This window comes from Camarhynchus parvulus, chromosome 1A (assembly GCF_901933205.1).
Source record: "Camarhynchus parvulus chromosome 1A, STF_HiC, whole genome shotgun sequence".
NCBI lineage: Eukaryota > Metazoa > Chordata > Aves > Passeriformes > Thraupidae > Camarhynchus > Camarhynchus parvulus.
The window spans coordinates 31,990,000-32,010,366 of NC_044586.1; the positions used below are offsets into that span (position 1 = coordinate 31,990,000).

Genomic DNA, 20,367 nt, shown 5'->3' on the forward strand with positions numbered 1-20,367 from the left:
TACTTCAAGGTGTCTCTCCTGAGGAAGCCTCTTCAGGTTCTGCATCGAGGGTGCCTCTGCTGGTAAGCTTTCATGAACATCTATGAACAGTTGTTCTGAGTGGGGTAAGCTTTCATCTGGCAAGGCTGCAAGCTTAAAGAGCCTCGCTGGACCCATGTTGTTTCAAAACTGTTTGCTAGTGCCCCAGATGTTAGGAGTGAGTGTCAGCTGCATTCTTCGCCCATCAGGTGTCCTCCATGGTGCAGGAAAAGCAGTGGTGCTGATGGTGAAGCTAAGCAAAGGTTTTGGGACAGTATAACTATGTTGACATGGTATTGCCTTCTGGCTGATGAGCCTAACGAACCTCAGCTATCTTAGAATCTTTCACATGGATTATTTTTGGTTTGTGTGTTAGTTAATTTTTTATTTCTTTTATCCAGTATGGCTGACAAGCTAACACATTCTGGCGTTCCTGTTGCTGCTTTGCAGTGCTGGTACAGTATTATCAGTCCTTTGCTGTTTTCCATGTATTTCACAATCTGTTTAGAAGACAAACACTGGCAAACTTGAAGCTGCATTAGTTCTTGAATAGTGCCTAGGGAGCTACCCAAGCACACTTGTAATTTGTATTACCAAGATCTACTAAGTTAAAATAGTGATCCATGGGGTTTTAAAATTCTTCTTTATTACTAGTAGAATAGAAGGTATATCAGCCTCATTACGCAAGATAAAACTTTCTGATTCCTTCAAAACACAAAATGATTGTGCCTCCGTGGAGGGTAGCCAGTCAGCTGAATACTTTGATACCGGTTGGGATGGCAATGATTATAGTGGCGGATGTAAAGTATGCTCGTGTATCAGCGTCTATTCCCACTGTGAACATGTGGTGAGCTCAAACGATAAAGCCCAGGAATCCAATAGATAGTATGGCTCATACTTTTCCTATGTAGCCGAATGGTTCTTTTTTGCCTGCATAATAGGTCACAACATGGGAGATGATTCCAAATCCTGGGAGAATTAGGATGTAGACTTCTGGGTGGCCGAAGAATCAGAAGAGATGTTGGTATAGGACTGGGTCGCCTCCTCCTGCGGGGTCGAAGAAGGTGGTGTTGAGGTTGCGGTCTGTGAGGAGTATTGTAATTCCTGCGGCGAGGACGGGGAGGGACAGAAGTAGCAGAACTGCGGTGATTAGGACGGATCAGACGAATAGGGGGGTTTGTTGACCAATTTGTTGACCAATTTTCTATATTTATTTATTTATTTATTTATTTATACCCTATATACTGTTTGTGGGGTTTTTTCCACTCTTAACATAAATGCTTTAGTATTCCTGCCCGACAGCTGTTTTTTCATTGATGTTTCTAACTTTTCTTTCCAAATCTCTGCTCTGTTACTGTAAGTTTATACTATCCATACCCATTTTTACTTCAGATTTTATCTTGATTTTCTCAGTTTTATTTGTTAAAAAATTATTTTTAATTGCTACCATAATTTTGCTTCATTTCTTTACTACTGTAACTTCCTAATAAAATTGCCTTTTAGAAAATGGCTTCTGGTCCATGTGATGCCCATTCAGAGGATTAAAAAAAAAGACTTGAAAATTGTCTCTTTTAAAATGCCATGTATTGTGTATATATAGTGATACATACTGTTGTGGGTGGGTCTAAATAAGCTCAGATTATTTTACTTGTTGGCTGTTGTCTTCTTGACCATTTTTCACTGTAATTGGGATGGAAGTGGTTTCTTAGAAACTTGTGATTACTTGCAGTTTCTTTGTTAATCTGTCATAATGAGTTTCTAATGGGACAACTGTACCAAAGAATTTCCTGTTTATATAGACCAGAGGGAATCCGATGTCAAAGCTGGTACTTCTGTTGTGCTCTTTTGGGAGAGAGAGGGTTCCAAAGTGGATGTTGTTAATTTTGGGGCTCAAGAGAAATCCTAGATGGCCATCCCTGTTAGGAAGTACTCACATCTGTTTTCTTATGCTAGTGAAAAATTTGGATAGAATCAAAAGACAGTTGTTGAGGTGGGACTGAGGTTGCTGCTGGGGCAGAGGAAGTACCCACATGGGAGCGCATCTTCCCTCCAGCCAGTGAGGGTTTGCTCAGCAAGTTCACAGTGTTGCGAGCCTATTGAGGACGGTGTTAAGTTACACTGTGGCAAAAACGCCTTTTTTAGAAGTTGCAAACTATGTGTGCGCAGATGAACAGCTGCATAGCTGGCCTTTGAGAGAGAGGGAGTTTGGTCTTGAATATTTCTTTTTATTCTTTATAATTGACAAAGGCTTGTGGTGTGTTTGATTATTATCTCTTTATTTGTTTGAGCAAACGATTTTGTTAAATATTCTGAAGCAAGCATACAAATTATTTTAGAAGATTGCTTAGCAATGGGACACCATAAAAACACTCCTTTTTTAACTTCCAAAGGTTTCTTTAAGTGACTTGGCTGACTTGAATTTTGGCTTTAGGTATATCCTGATGTCATTCATCTTATACTTGCAGAGAATTTGAGTCTTGGTGATCTTTGTCTGTTGCAAGTACCTTACCTTTTGGAGACCACAGGGACATTTTTTGTTCACATTAAATGAGAAAAAAGGCTTTGGACAGGTTCTTCCAAATGATGCTCTGTGCGTTCCTACAATGTGGAATATGAAAATGTATATGGAAATTACCTGACACCGGATTTTTTAGCATTGTGTATGCCTTATGCACTCCCCTGAGTAATTCCTTCAAACTTTCAACAGAACAGAAAGCAAACTAGGTCCCAGTTTCTTCTGTTTTTGTTCTGAATGTACTTCTGAGAGCAGAAATTAAATGAGTGATTGTAAAATGAAGTTATGTATATATGTGTGTTCCACAGCCATTGGAGAAAATTTGAGTTGCTTCCTGGGGTTTTTGGGTTTTTTTGGTTGAAAAATTAGGTTAAAATGCATAGACATCACTGTTATGTGCAAAACACACTGTGCTACAAGGATTATTCTGGAGGTTTCTCAACACTTCTGTGTTGCCCTGCCTCAGAGCAAGGCCTGTCCTGAGGAGCATTGAGGTGTTTCTGCTGATACACCTGGCAAAGGTGTTGTCTGACACCTGCAGGGTTGCAGGGACTGGAAGCTGCAGGTTTCTCACCTTACTACCATCTGAATAGGCAAAATCTATATTAAAAATACAGTTTTGAGAAAAAGAAGCTGTTTGATATTTACTGTAACAAGTTTGGCTAATTTGCTTTTGGATAATTTCACTAAAGCTCTGCTTAATTGGGTTTTTTCAGAAAAACCTTGGTTTTCTGCTAAAGTTTTGGTGACCCTCTCAGAATACTTTATTTTCATCCTGAACCTGCTGATTTGCAACCTAAGTCAGCTTCAAGACTTAGTAGCATTTCTGAAAAGCTGAAAATTATTTCCAATTTATCTAGTCAATTCAATGAATCATAAGTTTGATCACAAATTGAAGAATTTTCTGGGATTTACATGAGAGAAGAATAGCTTTTCTTTTCCCAGTCTAGGAACAGAAAGTAGCAGGGGCAAGATATTCTTTCCTTAAAAATGGAAAATTGAGAAACAATTAGTTTTCGTGTGTATATGTAGTCCTACCTTTTTAAAGTGGCTTTGTGCACAGAATGCAGTTTTGATAAACAAATGTATTTATCATATTTAGGATTATCTGATTAATGTTTAAGCAATTTGAAATGGCAGTGTTGCTTCTGATTTTATTTTTTGTTCCATCCATGTATGAGTTTTTTCATTCAATTTGATGATACTCACTTTTTACATGTAAAATGCATATAAATCTAACTGATGTATTATTCATACTTCACATGTACTTTTTTATTCTATGTTAAATTGAGTTATACAAATTAGTCATTTATTTGCATAGATTCCCCTGCTTAGGGAGTAAAAGAGCCCTGACTGATACCACCCTTATCAGCTTACTATATCTGCTTTTACTACTAATATACTGTATAATGCTAAGGAGAAAACCACACGTGGCAAGTGCTAATTGAATGAGTGTCTTACTGCCTTTTGTACCTGTAATCTTGGGGTTTTTTTCTGTTAAAGGCCCTTTTTATTGTCAGCAATAAGGTATAGTAGGATCACAGCAGAGAGTTGATTACTCTGGGATGCTCTATCAGCATGTAAATTTTTCCCCCTTGATGGTGTGAAGGGTTATTATTGTTTTTCTTAAATTCAATGTTATTTCTTTTATTCTACTCAGTTCTGCCACTTCACTTAGCTAAAATTAGAAAGCAGGGAACACTTCCCCTAGATCCTGCTAATACAGAAGATTAAACGTCAGCTGATGACTAGAATACAAACATAGCCTATGAGGTCACAGAGGAGGGCTGATAGATGTGGTTAGGTTTGCTTTCTTCCAAGGCAGTGCACTCTTCCACTCTGAAGAACTCAGAACTGTATAGAGGTGATAGTCAGAAGCAGAGGGAAAAAAAGAAAACTTGGCACTTGTTTAAATTTAATAGAAAGAACATAGAAATGAAAAAATCTATTTGTTTATGTAAAGAAGTTCCCCTACAAAGTTTTCTTGATGCTTTTTTGTTTTGTTAGATTATATTGGTTAAGAAAATGCATTAGGGGATATCAGGAGGTTAAGTATTTTAAATTGAAAAGCTACTTTGGCTGAAGAACTTGATTAGTCACCCATATGCTAAAAGCAGGTTATGTTTACTCATGGAAAAAAAAACCAAACCTATTTGAAATGCAATTGGCTACTCTTTAATTTGACTGGGACAAAAATATATGTCCTATATGACGTTGTTTTCTCCTTCTGAAATTTAATATCTACACATTGTGTGACCATGAAAACTAATTGCTATCTGCCAAAGTTGTAGCAATAAATGCTTAATGAAAGCATTACTGTATAGTGGCACTATATTTTTACAGTATGCCAGTTTTGTTTACTCCTGAACCTTGTTTCTTTTCAATACTTGTCAGGAGGCAGATGTGGAGGGTTTTATTGTCTTTGTTCCACTGAGCGTGGTGCATCAACCACAGAGCCTGTTCAGCCTTGAGAAAAGATGACTGAGAGGGGACCTGGTCACTGTCTTGTCAGTATCTGAAGGTAGCATGTCAGAGGAGGTTTCCAGACTCTTCTCAGTGATGCCAAGCAATAGGACAAGAGGCAATGGGCACAAACTGATGCACAGGAAGTTCCACCAGAGTGAGGAGGAGCTTCTTTACTGTGCCTTGGAGCAGATTGTCCAGAGAGGCTGTGGAGTCTCCCTCACTGGAGATGCTTGAGAACTGTCTCGACACAATCCTGTGCCATGTGTTCTTAGGATGACCCTGCTTGAGCAGGGGGCTTAGGCTGGATGACCCACTGGGGTCTCGTCCCACCTGACCCATTCTGTGATTCTCTGATCTGTCATCTGTTAAAATTGCCTCGGCAGAGGCCAGAAAAAAGAGAAAGCCTTTTGTGGAACAAAAGAGCTTGAAATTTAGTTCTGGATGTGACTTCCACATTCACTGATTTTTGGTATGTAGCTAAAATGAGGATCTGTCATATGTAATTTATACATACGTACCTGCCTAAGCCTTCAGGGTTCAAGACATCTTGTGAATTTGCACATTGTATCAGCTCTAATACCATGGTGTCAGTCAGATCTTCATTTCTCCATTTTGCCTGGTGAACTCCTGTTCTTTCACTTGGCATATGGTTAAAAAGCTGCCTAAGAAACCTGAAAGTTCATTTATAAGCAAGCTCCACTAAAAGTACTAATGTTCTTTTTAAATTGAAAGAAATCAGAAGAAAAAGCAGAAGTTGTTTCTCAGGCACCTTAATACCACAAGTTTAAGAAAAAGCCTCATTTGTGTGAACTTCAGACAGAGATTGCTTCGTAGAGTCCAGTCTCTTCACCAGCTTTGTCAATCTGTTGAGCCAGGACACAAAAGACCACTCTGGCAGATAGAGCTGCACCAGCTTCAGTAACTTAGTCTTTCAATGCCATTTGGTTTGATCTCTTCCAAAATAGTTTTTTTTCCATGACATCTCATTTTCCAAGGATTATTTGAGGGGTTTAAGCAGATGTTTTTGGCAGGTTGTCCTAAGATTTTCCTTCACGTTGCAGTAGATGAATACCATTAAAATTTAATACTACATATTTAGTACGGTGGTTTTAATTAAGAGATAACTTCTGGTATGGGAATTTCAAGTGTTCCTGAAAATAGATTTTCGCAGAGCTAAAAATGAAAACAAATATTTATTTGAAGCACATTTGCATGTAATACTTAGGTAGCCTGGAATAGTTGGGATTATTTCAGCAAGAAAAGGAGCAGGCATTAGACTGGGTTGTTTTGTCCATATAATGTCTGTCAGAATGAGTCTTGATCCATTACTGGGATTGGTAACACTAAGGGTAGCATCTCTGGTTAGAGTAAATAACATTGCAGCAGCCAACTCTCCTCCTTTTTTATCTTGGCAGGAGGTTAGAGGACAAGAATAATTCTATCTTTACTTGAAACACTCTGAAACGACTCAAATATTGCAGTCCTGATTTAGATCTATGATTAAGCATTCATTAGGATTTAAATAGAGGAAAATCCCTATGAGATCAGTTTTTTGACATGTAGATTATACCAGTATCGGCAGTGATAGATTTTAGTATTTTTCATTAATTGTGCCCATAATTAAACCTGCAGCTTTAACTCTAAGTTACAAACTAGCAAAGCTTAAAGGCATATAATCAAATTAGTAATTTAGTGTAGCAAAGAAGACATGACAGAATTGTAGGATGGAAATTACATTATGCTCTTACTGCATATTTGAGCTAAACATTTACTGACTTCATGTAGCTCCTGGTTTTATCTTGGAGCTGAAAGAAAATCTTAAGTGAACTTTTGTTGAGATATATTCATGTATATCTTAGAAAACTTTGACAAGTTGTTTACATGAAGTGGAAATAATAGCTAGAGATGTTTGAGTTCTGGAATGATTTGTCTATTTTTGTCAATGTTTGACAGTTCTGCGGTATTTGAATTAAGTAACTATAGTTAATGGGTGCTCAGTTTCAAAAGCCTCTGCATGCCTTCCCCATGAGACTTGAATGGACATTAAATGTATCATCTTCAAGTAGTGGTTTTTCCTTAGGAGAAAGTGTCTTTCTTACCTGCTTTTGCAGATGTCTAAAATGATTCTCATTTTCTGCACTTAAAAGTGAAGTGTTTCCAAGACATTTCTCTGGAGAAGATTTTCCTGTTACTTGCAGAAGCCATCAGATACTCTTGAAATACTTTGGTAGTTTGAATTATCAGATAAAGTAATAATAATTTTAACTATTTCTTATGGGTCAGTTCTCCAGGATTTTAAATAGTAGACCATTCTTACCAAAAAATAACACACAAGTGTATCATAGGCACAATATTTACAGGCAAGCTAAACAAAGTAACACTAGTCTAGCAAAAGGGTAATATTACTAGTTTAGCAAGGATATTTGCATTGTAGACCATACCATTTTTACTAGAAAGCATGCCTTAATAAAGTAAAATATTCAATCCTAAAACTAGATTTTGTTACTAGGCAAGGTATCCGGTACCAGCTCAGTGAAAAATAGAAGCTGTGACTTGTGAGTTCACTAAATGAACACTTAATTTCATAATTGAGCAACATTTGTCATCTGTAATACTAGATTAAGGCCTGAAGTTCTGTTACAACACCAAAACTCTTCTGTTTCTTAACATACACATGAACATCAACAGCAGTCTCTTCACCCTTTATGTACTATATTAAACAGAATGCTTGGCAAATGTAAAATACCTGCTTTTATAGTGATTGCTTGAGTGGTAAATAAGTGTAGTAATCACTAATATTTCATAACCTCATTTGTTGGTCATTCATATTACCTTTCATCTTGAAAGTGTTCCAGAATATTCATTGAGTCTTAGGATATAGTCATTACAAGTATTAGAACTTTAAGGTGTTATACTTGGTATGAAAACATTGAATTAATAACCGAGTAACAAATTTAGGTGCAAAAAAAATTCCTCCTTTGTTCTAGTGGCAGTAACTCCCAGATTGCTTTGACTCTGTAACTTGGAAGTTAGATAAGGCTCATGTTTCATTTCATACACCTTACTGCCACTTCATTTGTTGGTACTTCATTGTTAATTAATGTGCAGCATAAATATGTAAGTTATCGAAAAGTGGAAAGCGTTGCTCGGACCTGGTTTGGTTCTTTTGACCAAACTTCTTTTTAGACCTTCTCCATTAGTGGTTTATTGACAGAAGAAAACCTCTAAGAATTGTAATACGTAAACTTAATCTTTTTTTCCCAGTGTCAGTGAAGATGAATAGAAGATGTGATTAGTGAACTGTAATGTCCTCTCTCCGAAGAAAACCTTTCCTCATGAGGGCAAAAATCATTGCAGAGTGAGACCAGCATTCAAACTTGTGGGGATTATCTCATGGTGCTGTGCTCACTGGGAGGTCAGTGCAAGGACTTGGGTGGGAGCAGTAATTGTTGAGTTCACACTGTGAACTGCTCTGTGGCACCATTATTTCAGAGGATTCATGCTTAACCACCTTCTCATGACAACTGGTGAATTTAGTTCTCTTCAGCCTCTGTTCCTGTCTCAGTTTCAGTTGAAACTGCTCTGCAAGGGAGGGAAGGAGGACAGTGAGACAGACAGAGTGAGTTATGCGATTTCTGTAGGAAGGCTGTACAAGGCCAGGTTGGATGGGGCTCTCAGCAACCTGACGTTCCTGCCCATGACAGGCATTTGGATGTGTCTCTTCCAACCCAAAATATTTTACGATTCTGTGAAATACTTACAAACAAGAAACTAGGCTTAAATGTGTTGTAAATTCAAAAGTACAAGTGGTAGAATCAGTTGCTAATTTAGAAATATGTCTTTCAAAAAGTGTCAGTTTGAAACAAGAAGGTTTAACACAGGCTTTATAATGGGTGAAAATTCAGAGTGAAACTAAATTTTGTTTCTTTGATAGTGGCATTAGGACATGAAAATGAATTTCAGAACAATGCTGCTTCTCTGAATACAAAACCCATTTTAATGTAATCCAAGCAGATAATTCTGCTTTAAACAGATAAAAGATAAGAGTATTTTTCTTTCTTTTTCTTATTTATTTTATTTTAAATTCTAACTGCCTTTCTGATCCAGTTTAACACAATGTGTCAGCATAGCTGTACGGGAGTGTGGTATGTGATGGCAGAGGAGCAAGCAGCCCAAGGTCAAGAGAACAGGAACCACTTTTAACCAGCTCTGCTGCTTTAATTTGATTCTCGGGTGCGTTAGCACAGATGTTCACGTCCTGCTAAGTCCTGTTGGACCCGCTGGAATTACTTCACTGGAAAAATTGAAAGAGGGGACAAACTATACTCCAGACCCACTGTGTGAGGTCTTCTTTGTGTTTCCAGTATTCACAAGGCAATTCAGAATGGCTGTTGGACTTGTTTTATCCCTTTAATATAGTCTTCTATATTCATATTTTTGAGTCTTTTCTGTACCAAGAGTAAAAAAGGAAAAAATAAAATGTGATGGCAGAGGTGTCAAACAAAAAACATTTGTTTTCCTAATAGATGCAAAGTAATTTGTGGACTAGATCAGAATACTGATCTAATCAGTAAAAGGGTAGATTTTAATCTGTCTATGGGGAATGGAGACAAATTTTACCAAAACTTACTAAAAGAAGTGTAATGTCTGAATGCCTAATTTAGATGGTGTTACCTCTTTAGATGTAAATGTTAATGGAAATCAGTAAAAATTGTAGCCCCATGTAAGGTGCATGTTGTATGGCTCTGCTTCATGTATATGGGACAGTGGTCTAACAGACTGATTGCTTCTTTCCCTACAAGATTTCTGATTTTTTCAGAATAATTACAGGCTTGTTCTTCCTGTCTTTTGGGGAAGAGTGCTGTCTGCTGAATTCTTTGGGTACTTGCTCCCTGAAGAACCAAGCATTTCTGATGTTCTGTTTAAAATTGCTTCTTTTTAAGGCTATTGACTAAGTTGTATTTTCCCGTCACCTACGTTCTTAACGCGTAGTATCAAGAGCCAGCTACATCACCTGCCACTTGCACTGAAATACAAAGTCATGGCAAACAGTTTATAGTCTAGCATGTTCAGCAGGTATCTGGTTATCCCCTTTTGGGTATTTACAGGAAAAGATTAAAATGTTGTTACCAGCACAAGCTAGACCTACCTAGGACTGGTCTGTGTGGGAGCCAGGTGCTGTTGATCTTCGCTGGTCTTTGCAGTCCAAGTTTCAGGTTGTTGTACAAATGGAAAGTGGTTTTCTTTTCTGGACTTCAATGTACTTCCTTTTTCTTATTCAGAAAAGATAACCAGACTTTGTATTCTCAACTTTGCTTTGACTTTATGACTGATTAGCCTAATTTCTAAATTGGTTCTCAAAGGAAACAAGGTTTATATGATTGCACTGGCAGGTGCTGTTCTGTTTGAGGCCCATTTGCTAGGTCAAATTTGGCAGGGTAGTGAGTGCTTCATGCGGAAATGCCTTTCTGCTAGTTGGTGAGACTGGGATTGAGGGAGAGAAAGCAGTTCATGGGATGAAGGGTATCTTATATGTGAGCTCCCACGTTCTGCTTGTCCTAGGAGCTGGCTGGTGTATATGCTCTGTAGATATGTTTTGCAAGCACTTGGAAAGAGCTTCAGGATGACCTGTGGTTTCACTAAGTGGTGACTGATGCTCTAGATGGGAACTGCAGGCCATGCAGGGAGAGACTGGGGATAAGGGCAGATGACTGCGAAGAACTGAGATGAATCTTGGAAGGGCTGTAAGAGATGTGCAAAAGGAAGACCTGCAGCTGTCTGTGTCCTCTGTTCAGAATCTGGGACAGAAATAATAGTGAGAATTTATCTTTCTGAGTTACTGCAACATCAGTGGAATTCTAGTTATTTACATCTTGCATGTACATTGCTTTTTCCTTTGTAATCACTTGCAGGCTGAGATCTAGAAGGGCAGTCTGTTCAGAGGCTACTGCTTTAAGTTTATCATGCTGCTCTGACAAGCTTTCCTTTTGTGGTTGAGATGTCAGTCTTTAACAACAGAGGCACTTCTGACACTTGATAAATATTGCTTTTAGAAGTGAGCAGTGCGGTAGAAATGGAAAAACATTTAGATAAAATTTCTTTTATAACATTTGTTTCTTGGCTTTCTGTCTTACAGTACCTGATGATAGTGAGAAGTGCCTTTCCTATGGAAAGTGCTGAGAGTGATAGGATCTATCTAACACCTGCCTGTAGTTCTGTTAAGAAGAAAAAGGGGACATGGAGACATAGGATTCAATAGATTCATGTTTTTCAGCAATAGAATCAATTGCAATTTGTTGTACCAGACTTAAGATAGGTATTACCTTTTTGGAGACAACAGTGAGTTTTTAATGAAATATTTTTGGTTGTTATGAATATCCAGTTTCTGATAATACCTGAAAAGTGTATTTGAGCTCTCCTGATTCTTGCCATGTATGGCACAATAAACTGCCCAAATTTGGTCAAATATTTTTAGCCACTTAGTCATATGTCTTTTAATGTGCTGCATATGTAAGCTTTTGATTCGCTTAGCAACAGCACTTTTATGACTATGTCTTGCCAGGTTTTCTCATGTGTATTTGAGAAGTAGGCAAGGATTGTTGAGTTGTGTCACAATCAGATGGTTGGATTTTCATTTTTGGGGTTTTTGTTTTTGTTTTTTTTTATATTGGTTGGTTGGTTGATTGGTTTTTGGGTTTTTTTGTTAATAGTGCTAATCAGTTTTAAGATAGCTTTTTTCACACATAATGAATTTTTTGGAATTTTAAGATAAGCATGCATCATATTAAAATTTAATATTCAAATATCTGTGTTTGAAAAAATATTTCTGATATAAATTTATTTTTCATTATATGAAAAATTATATGGTGAATATTATTATAGATATAGAATATCAGTGGTTGGACAAATTGAATATCCAGAAAAACTGGATATATGGCTGTATATAGTTGATATTTCTGTTAAGTGTAGACATCTGAGTTTCTTGAATTTGTTTTCCTCCTGAACTGATTAACCATGTCTTGTGTTTGGATTCTTTTTCACTAAGTTACAAAGTTAAGTCTTACAAAAAGAGGTGATTCTCTTCTTTCAGAGCTTGTTATAAGTGTGTAATCATTGTACACTGTTGATAAGTGGGAGAAATTGAAGACTAATATGGTTGACAAACTTGTAGTCTTTATTGTTGGAGTATGTTAAGAAATTATTTTATTAGGGATTGATATGACTAAAAAGTTTTCAAGTCAGTTTTCAAGAATACTTGAAAAGAAAGAGAAGGTTTCATTTAAGAATTGGGTTTTGTTTTTAACTGAAAAACAAATAATGCAAGCAGTGTATTGCAGTCTAGTTGCAGTCTATCTGTACCTAACTAAAGCAAATGGAGTTAAAGAAGGATAATTTGTGGCTGGTTTTATTTGGCTCATTACACTGGGCAGCAGCATTCTCCTCATGATGTAGCTGTTGCCTCAGCATTGCAGAATGGAGGAAAGCTTCAGGATTCATCTTTGAGCATGCAGTTGCTTAAATAGTGATATCCGAGTTGTTTTCTTTCTATAGTGAAACATTATGTAATTTTGGGGATTTTTCAGAAGTATTCTGAAAAGTAAAATTTATACCTTAGTTGCATTTCATTAGAGGCGTAATTCCCTAGTAGGATTTAGGAGCCCAAGAGTAGAGGTTCTCATTTCAGCCATGTGGCTATGTAGTATTGTTGATTTATTAAGCTGAAAAATTAATACCAGTCTTGTGGGGTCTAGCTGCTTGGAGTTCTTGCTGCCCTGAAACGCAGAGGGACTTTTCTCTCAGTTGCTCTGCCCTTTTAAGGGCAGCAAGATAGAAGTTGGCAAGAAAACTCTCCAAGCACCCTGTGAGAAAAATACTCGAACACGGAGAAGAAAGGCAAAACAGGAGTCAGTCAAGATGGAGGTCTGCAGAATGGCAGTAGTTCTGCATCTGAACAACACTGTTTGCTTGGTAATTAGCAGATGTGAGCAGATAAGATTTTTGCAATTGACAAAATAAGTTTACTCAAGTAAGTTTATAAACAGGAGTGATTAATAGACTGTTAAAAGATTTATGGTGGTATAGAATATACTGCAGTAGAAAACAATAGGGGGATGTTGAAATACTATGTAGCATCCCCATGGTACTCCATAGTTTCATTTACATTACAGGTAAAATCACATTATGGTGTTGTTTTCAAAGTGCTTCCCTTGCTCGTAGTCACAATTCTACTTCATGGTGTAGCTGTTTATTCAATTTTAATATCCACTCAGGTGGCTGAGCTGGGCCTGGGACGAAGTGAGGACCTGAGGAACCACTTTATACTGGAGCATAAGGGTCCAGTGGGGATTGTAAAGGGCTTCTCAGAAAACCAGAATGCATTTACCTGAAAAAATAATATTTTTTGCTTTTTTAAACTGTTTAAACTCATTTATTTAAAAAGTTTTATAAACCTGGAACACCTGCTGTTTATCTCTTAAATTCTTCCTGTTTTGCTGTCAGACCCCAACAAAGAAACTCTACTTCCTCATCAGAACTGAAAACACTTACGTTTTCTCCTTACTTACGTTTGCTTGAAGATGTCCATTGTAGAACAGCTTTGATATGAACTTACTTCTTAACTCTTTCTTTCTTTGTAGGCTTGTATAGATGATAACGTAGATATGGTGAAATTTCTGGTGGAAAATGGAGCCAATATTAATCAACCAGATAATGAAGGCTGGATACCTCTACATGCAGCTGCTTCCTGTGGATATCTTGATATAGCAGAGTAAGACTTTTACCTCTATTTTTAAATCTATGTATTTTGCTCATTCATTGCTATAGAGACAATAGAAGCAGTTGCTATTCATAAATTGTGTTTTTAGCTGCCTCTGGGATGTGTAGTGAGGAAGAATGTTTTGATATTGTGTGTTGATTGTGAAGTGTGCTACATCTATAACTTTGTGTGTTGCATTTTCTCTTTCTAGTTTTTTACATTGCATATTGGGTAGATACAAACATAAACATAAGACTGCTTATGACTGTCAGATTATTTCTTTATATTAATATTTTTTTTTCTGTAGAAAGGCTTTCTGGGGGAAGGCACAGGGACAATGGTCCAAATTACATTTATTAATAGTCTGAAATATTATCCTGGGATAAGTCTATGTGTAGGAGATAAGTTCTACAGTTGTATTTGCAGTCTTGAAACGTTTGTTTTTCAGCTATGGTATAGAACAGTTGACTAGTTCTTTTGACTGTGGAGCAAAAGCCTACAATAAAAGCTTTTTCAGTATTATTTAAAGCTTATTCACTACTGAATTCTAGGAGTGGTTTTGTTATTTTTAAAATCTGTTGAGGGCCACTGAAGGTGTGATAAAATTAAAATTTTTGCTAGCTTATCTGTTCAAGCCTGAAATTACGACTCTTGAGAAAATGTGTGGCATATGTTGTTCAGCATGCTGTTGTTGCAGTTAAGCAGTTAAAGTTTTTTTTAAAACCCTTTGGGTAAACACAAAATTCATTAATTTTACCATTTACTCATTGTGACATCTGATCCAGTATAAGATTTGGATAAAATAGAAAGTGGTATTTTTATCATGTAATTATGTATTAATTGCAATGGTGAAGAATGAAAATTGTGAGTTTGTTCTGTGAATTTGAGAGTTTTACTTGCTGCAGTCTAGAGAGAAGTGAAAAATTCTGGGGACTCTAGTATATAATTTTCCCTGGAATTTTTTTTGTGGTGTTCACAGAGTGATATCCTTGGTATACCTGGGGCACTGTGTGACCACTAACTTTGTAATCTGCCTTTCTAAGCTATGCAGATGTTTGATGCTGTTGTCCCCCTTGCATGAGTACTGGAAGTGTTTACTTTTTGGCTATACTATTATACTATACTTGGCTAAAGAATTTCCCTGCAAATTGAGATAATATAGGCCTTTCTACAGTTTAGTGGAGGTAAAACACCTGCCTTTATTCCACAATAGGAAAAAGTTTAGTTAAATGATCTTGATTTAGCGTTGCAGCCAAACATAGGCCCTTGCTTAGGAAAGAGTGAGCAATGTCCCTTGTCCACTGAACAGTTTTTCACTATTGACTTAAATATCTGAGATCTGTCTGGTTCTTATTCTCTCAGATTGGAGCAGAACCTCTCTGCATATTTTCTATAGATAGCCTTTAGAGAAACGGGGTTATTGAACTGTAGTCCTTTGGGATGTGAGAATCTAAGATGTTGGAAGAGCAGTGATTCTGAGGTGCATGGAGTTTCGAAGATAAGCTGTTGAAACAAATTTCCATATACAGCTGAGAAGGGGAACCTGATGTGAGTGGAGCAGTATTTATAGCTGATGATGCCCATAGAGTTTAGATCTTCTTCAGACTGCTTCTCCACAATCTCATCTTCAAATAATTTACAAAAATAAATTCTAGAAACCAGAATTTGCAGCTGGAGCAAAACTGAGTGCTGTGTCCAGTTCTGGGCCCCTCAGTTTGGGAAGGACGTTGAGACGCTTGAGCACATCCAGAGGAGGGCAGTGAAGCTGGTGAGGGGCTTGGAACACAAACCCTGTGAGGAACAGCTGAGGGAGCTGGGGCTGTTTAGCCTGGAGAAAAGGGATGACCTAATCACTCTCTACAACTTCCTGAAAGGTGGCTGTAGTCAGGTGGGGGTTGGTCTCTTTCACCAGGCAGCAGTTGACAGAATGAGAGAACACAGTCTCAAGCTATGTCAAGGGAAATACAGGTTGGATATTAGGAAGAAGTTTTTTACAGAAGGGGTGATAAAGTTCCGGAATGGTCTGCCCAGGGAGGTCATGGAGTCACCATGCCTGGGTGTGTTTAAGAAAAGATTGGATGTGACACTCAGTGCCACAGTTTAGTTGAGCTGTTAGGGCATGGGTTGGACTCGATGATCTTTAGGGTCTCTTCCAACCCAGTGATTCTTTGAATTCTGTCGGGGAAGGTGAAAGGATGATACAATAAACTACCAGAGATAAGAAATTTTGTTTTTATTTAGTCCATAGTATGTGTTGGTTTCAGCATCTCCTTTAGTGAGGATGCATTGCTGGGAAGCATGAGAATGTGTGTTTGTGCATGTCTGTGACTGAATCTGATGTATTGTACTTTTAGCACCTATTTTTGTGCAAGAGAGAAGACACTCAGGGAATGAGTTCTGTTGTTTTCTACCTTTATTAATAAAGGGCTGGGGAGAGTCTGACCTGTGCTTCCCTTTCTCATCCTCCTGTGGAATTGCATGTTGCACAGCTTTGTAGTGCTTCTCAAACCGGGGACTTGGCAATCTTGCTTCTGCTTCTTCAGCTGCCATCTTAAGTTTTCTTAGGCCTTCCTTCCTTCCTTCCTTCCTTCCTTCCTTCCTTCCTTCCTTCCTTCCTTCCTTCCTTCCTTCCTTCCTTCCTTCCTTCCTTCCTTCCTTCCTTCCTTCCTTCCTTCCTTCCTTCCTTCCGCCCGCCCGCCCGCCCGCCCGCCCGCCCGCCCGCCCGCCCGCCCGCCTTTACTTATTGAGATAGCACAACTTTTTTAAATCATCCAAATATGCAAAAGATTATTTCAGGCTTGTATGTCCCAAAATCTAAAATGATATTTAAGAAAGCAACTGAACTAGGAGATTTTAATTCTAATCCTAGAATTACAGAGTATTTGAGTTGGCAGGGACCTTTCATAGGTCAACTAGTCCAACCCCTCTGCAGTGAGCAGGGATATCTACAACTAGATCAGGTTATTCAGAGCCGTGTTCATCTTGGCCTTGAGCAATTCCAGGAATGGGGCATCTACGGCTTCTCTGGGCAACCTGTTCTGATGTTTCACCATAAAATCATTTGCATTGGAAAACACTTCCAAGATCACTGAGTCCAACCTTTGACTGAGCACCACCATGACCATAAAGCTGTCCTGTCCAGTTACTTCTTGAATGCTTCCGGTGATGGTGACTCCACAGCCTCTCTGGGCAGCCTGTTCCAATGCTTAACTACCCTTTTCAGTGAGAAAATTCTTCCTCATGTCCAACCTGAACCTCCCTGGCTCAGCCTGAAGCCATTTCCTTTTGTCCAGTCCCTGTTAGCAGGGAGAAGAGACCAACCCCCACCTGGCTACAGCCTCATTTTGGGGAACTGGAGAGAGATCTCTCCTGAGCCTCCTTTTCTCCAGGCTAAACAACCCCAGCTCCCTCAGCCACTCCTCACAGGACTTCTGCTCCAGACCCTTCCCCAGCCTTGTTGCCCTTCTCTGGGCATTCTCCAGCACCTCAATGTCCTTCTTCCAGTGAAGGGCCCAGAACCAGACACAGGACTCAAGGTGTGGCCTCACCAGTGCCAAGTACAGGGACAATCCCTGTCCAGGTCTTGCTGGCCACACTATTGCTGACCCAGGCCAGGATGCCATTGGCCGTCTCGGCCACCTGGGCACAGCTGGCTCATGTTCAGCCACTGTCACCAGCATTCCCAGCTGCTTTATCCCTTGGGCAGTTCCCAGCCATTCTGTCCTCAGCCTGTAGCACTGCATGGGGTTGTTGGGACCCAACAGTACTTGGCCTTATTGAACCTCATCCAGTTGGCCTTGGCCTACTGATCCAGCCTGTCCAGACCCCCCTGCAGAGCCTTCCTGCCCTCAGCAGATCAACACTCCTGCTTAACTTACTGACTGAGGGTGTCCTAGATCCCCTCAGCCATATCATCCATAAAGATAATAAACAGCACTGGCCCCAGTGCAGAGCCCTGGGGAACACCAACTCCCAGCTGGATGTAACTTGTTCATCACCACTCTCTGGGTGCATCTGTCAGGACAGTTTTCTATCCAGCAAAGAATGTGCGTGACCAGGCCATGAGGAGCCAGTTTCTCCAGGAGACTGCTGAGAGAGAGAGTGTCAAAAGCTTTTCTGAAGTCTCGGTGGACAACATCCACAGCTTTTCTCATCCAGTTGGTGGGTCATCTGGTCTTAGAAGGGAGATCAGGTTGGTCAAGTAGGACCTGCCTTTCCTAAACCCATGCTGGGTGCACCTGATCCCTTGGTTGCCCTGTAGATGTGAAGAGTTTCTTCTTAATATCTGATCAAAACCTTCCCTCTTTCAGTTTGAAGCCATTTCCCCTTTTCCTGTCACTGCGTGCTCTTGTTGAAAATTCCTCTTCAGCTGTCCTATAGGCCCCTTTAGGTACAAGAAGGCTGGCTATAAGGTATATATGTGAGCTGTAATGTACACATTACTCTTAAGTAGTCCCTGCTGCCACTCAGATGTTCTTCAGTGAGTGCACTCCATGTGCTGGAGATCTGTGAGAAGTACAGAACATGGAGGTGGTAGGAAGCTTCTCTGAAAAAAAACTCTGGATGTCTCAGGGAGCCACCACTTGAGCAATATTTTTGCCTTGGTCCCATGCTAATTGCTAGTGAGCTGAGTGAATATGTGGCATGGCCTCCCACTTGTTGGGATTTTATTTTGCTCTGTACTGTCTGGTCAGTGGGCTTGTCATTGCAACTGTATTTCCTGTCCCTGTTATCCTTCACTGCGTTCACCACTCCTGTGACAGCTTCTCCCAGCAGTATCTCCTGTGCCATTTCACTTTCCTGCTCCTTCAGAATAGCCATCTTGTCTTGACTATGTTTCCTGTCTCTTCTAAAAAAATTCATCTTCCACTTTTAGAAATGTTTGTCTTATAGAAGGCCACTTCAATTGAAATACAGCAAAGAACATGGTTTAGTGTGTAACAATGTGTCAGCTGCTTGCAAAGGGGGAGTCCTGCTGTAAAAGTAAAATTTCTGGTATGGAAGGCAGCTGCCTGTGTTGTTTCTGACATTTGTAAATATTGAGAGTGTTTCAGCTTACTAGAAGTTCATTGAATACTTTAATTTTAGAATTGTCTATTTAGATTGCTGTTCATCTAGTTTTTGATTATGTAAATCACCTTGCAAGTAATTGTAATATGAACATGTTTTAAATCAAAATTCTTCAACATTTCCATAACAGGTGGATTTTGTATAGTATATTCTCTTTTCTGTTCTCCAATTTTTTTATACACAGAAAGCTTTACCCAAGCAAGCTTTTTTTTTTCACTAATGTATTAGTGTAAATTAAGAAGCCAACATGAAATGCTTTGTAAAATTATAGTTATTTGAAAAGAAACTAACTTTAATACAGGACTTGAACAGAAATTTTGTGTGCATTCTTTAAGATGCTATTTAATGGGTAGGATCCTTGAATTTACCTTTATACAATTGCTTTCTTGTGTATAATGAATTATTTTGTCTGATAGATCTCTTCTATGGTTGAAAAGTTGGTATATTATTTCAGTATCAGGGAATAAACAACTTTTTTTGAATGCAAAATAAGTAATGGGGGAGGGCAAAAGTGGCATTTAAGAAACAATTTTAAAATGCTTACTTTTTTATTTCTCTGCTATGTATTGCACCAGATAAAGAAAAATCTGAAGTAGCAGAAATTTCTCTTTTGTTCAATAATTAAAGTTTGTGTTAAAAATTACTTTCTTGGGGGCTTTGTAGGTTGCCTAGTTGTGAGTGTGTAGTTGATGTATTTTGAACCTTGTTTGCAACTGTTCAGAGGCTACTATACAGTTATACTACTTAAATAGGAATGCTTTTTCATTTTATCCAGAATGAAAGATGCATCTTCCAAGAAATATAAGAAAAGTGTTTTTCAAAACTAACATAAAGTCAGTGACAGTTACAGTTTTGTTGCAAAAAAACACCCAAAACTGAAGGACGAGAGAGATGTCTGCTGAAGGAAGAATAGCATTTTCATACCTTCACGCAGTAGGTATTACAAGCAGTTTGACAAATGTTGCTGGAGATACTGAAATTCCTTGTGGGTTCAAGGGATGACAAATCTATGGAGGGTGGATACAGTAAAAAAATATTAAGGCGGAATACATACATACAAATGGAATCTGACTGAGAAGGTCCATGGCAGTAGTTGGAAAGGTATTACATGAAAAGTAGCATGTATTTGCTCTGCTTTAGTTCTCCTTGGAGATCTTATGCTTGGAGATGGGCTTGATGTTAACTGGATATTTGGACTGACTCTTTTCAGTAGCTTTTATGTTTGACAAGCATGTTTGATATACCTGTAGTTTGATACCCATACAAATCCTAAGACTTAGCCTAGTTTCAAAATACACCTTTATTTAAGAGGTTTTGAAGGCTGAAGCATATGATTACAGTCAGAAACAGAAAAACATCTCAAGTTCAGAGTCTCCTCAGCGTATTTAGGAAGAGAATAGTAGTTTGACCAACTCTGCTGCTGTAAAACACCGACTTTTCCTTTCTGCCCAAAGTTTCCTATGTTATATATCCCTTCCTTCCCCTAATATTTAAAGCAGACTTTAACAGGCTTGTGTGTAACCATAGGCTCGCTGCTGAAGCC

General features: G+C 38.6%; 1 protein-coding gene across 2 annotated transcripts in view; it reads left to right on the forward strand.

Annotated features, from left to right (window-relative positions):
* The window catches only part of PPP1R12A (protein phosphatase 1 regulatory subunit 12A), a 113,609-nt gene that overhangs the window by 31,062 nt on the left and 62,180 nt on the right, over window positions 1-20,367 (forward strand). For both annotated transcript variants that reach the window (XM_030960395.1, XM_030960397.1), the window contains exon 2: window positions 13,636-13,766. In XM_030960395.1, coding sequence (XP_030816255.1) covers window positions 13,636-13,766 — 131 coding nt within the window. The remainder of the gene's footprint in view (window positions 1-13,635; window positions 13,767-20,367) is intronic.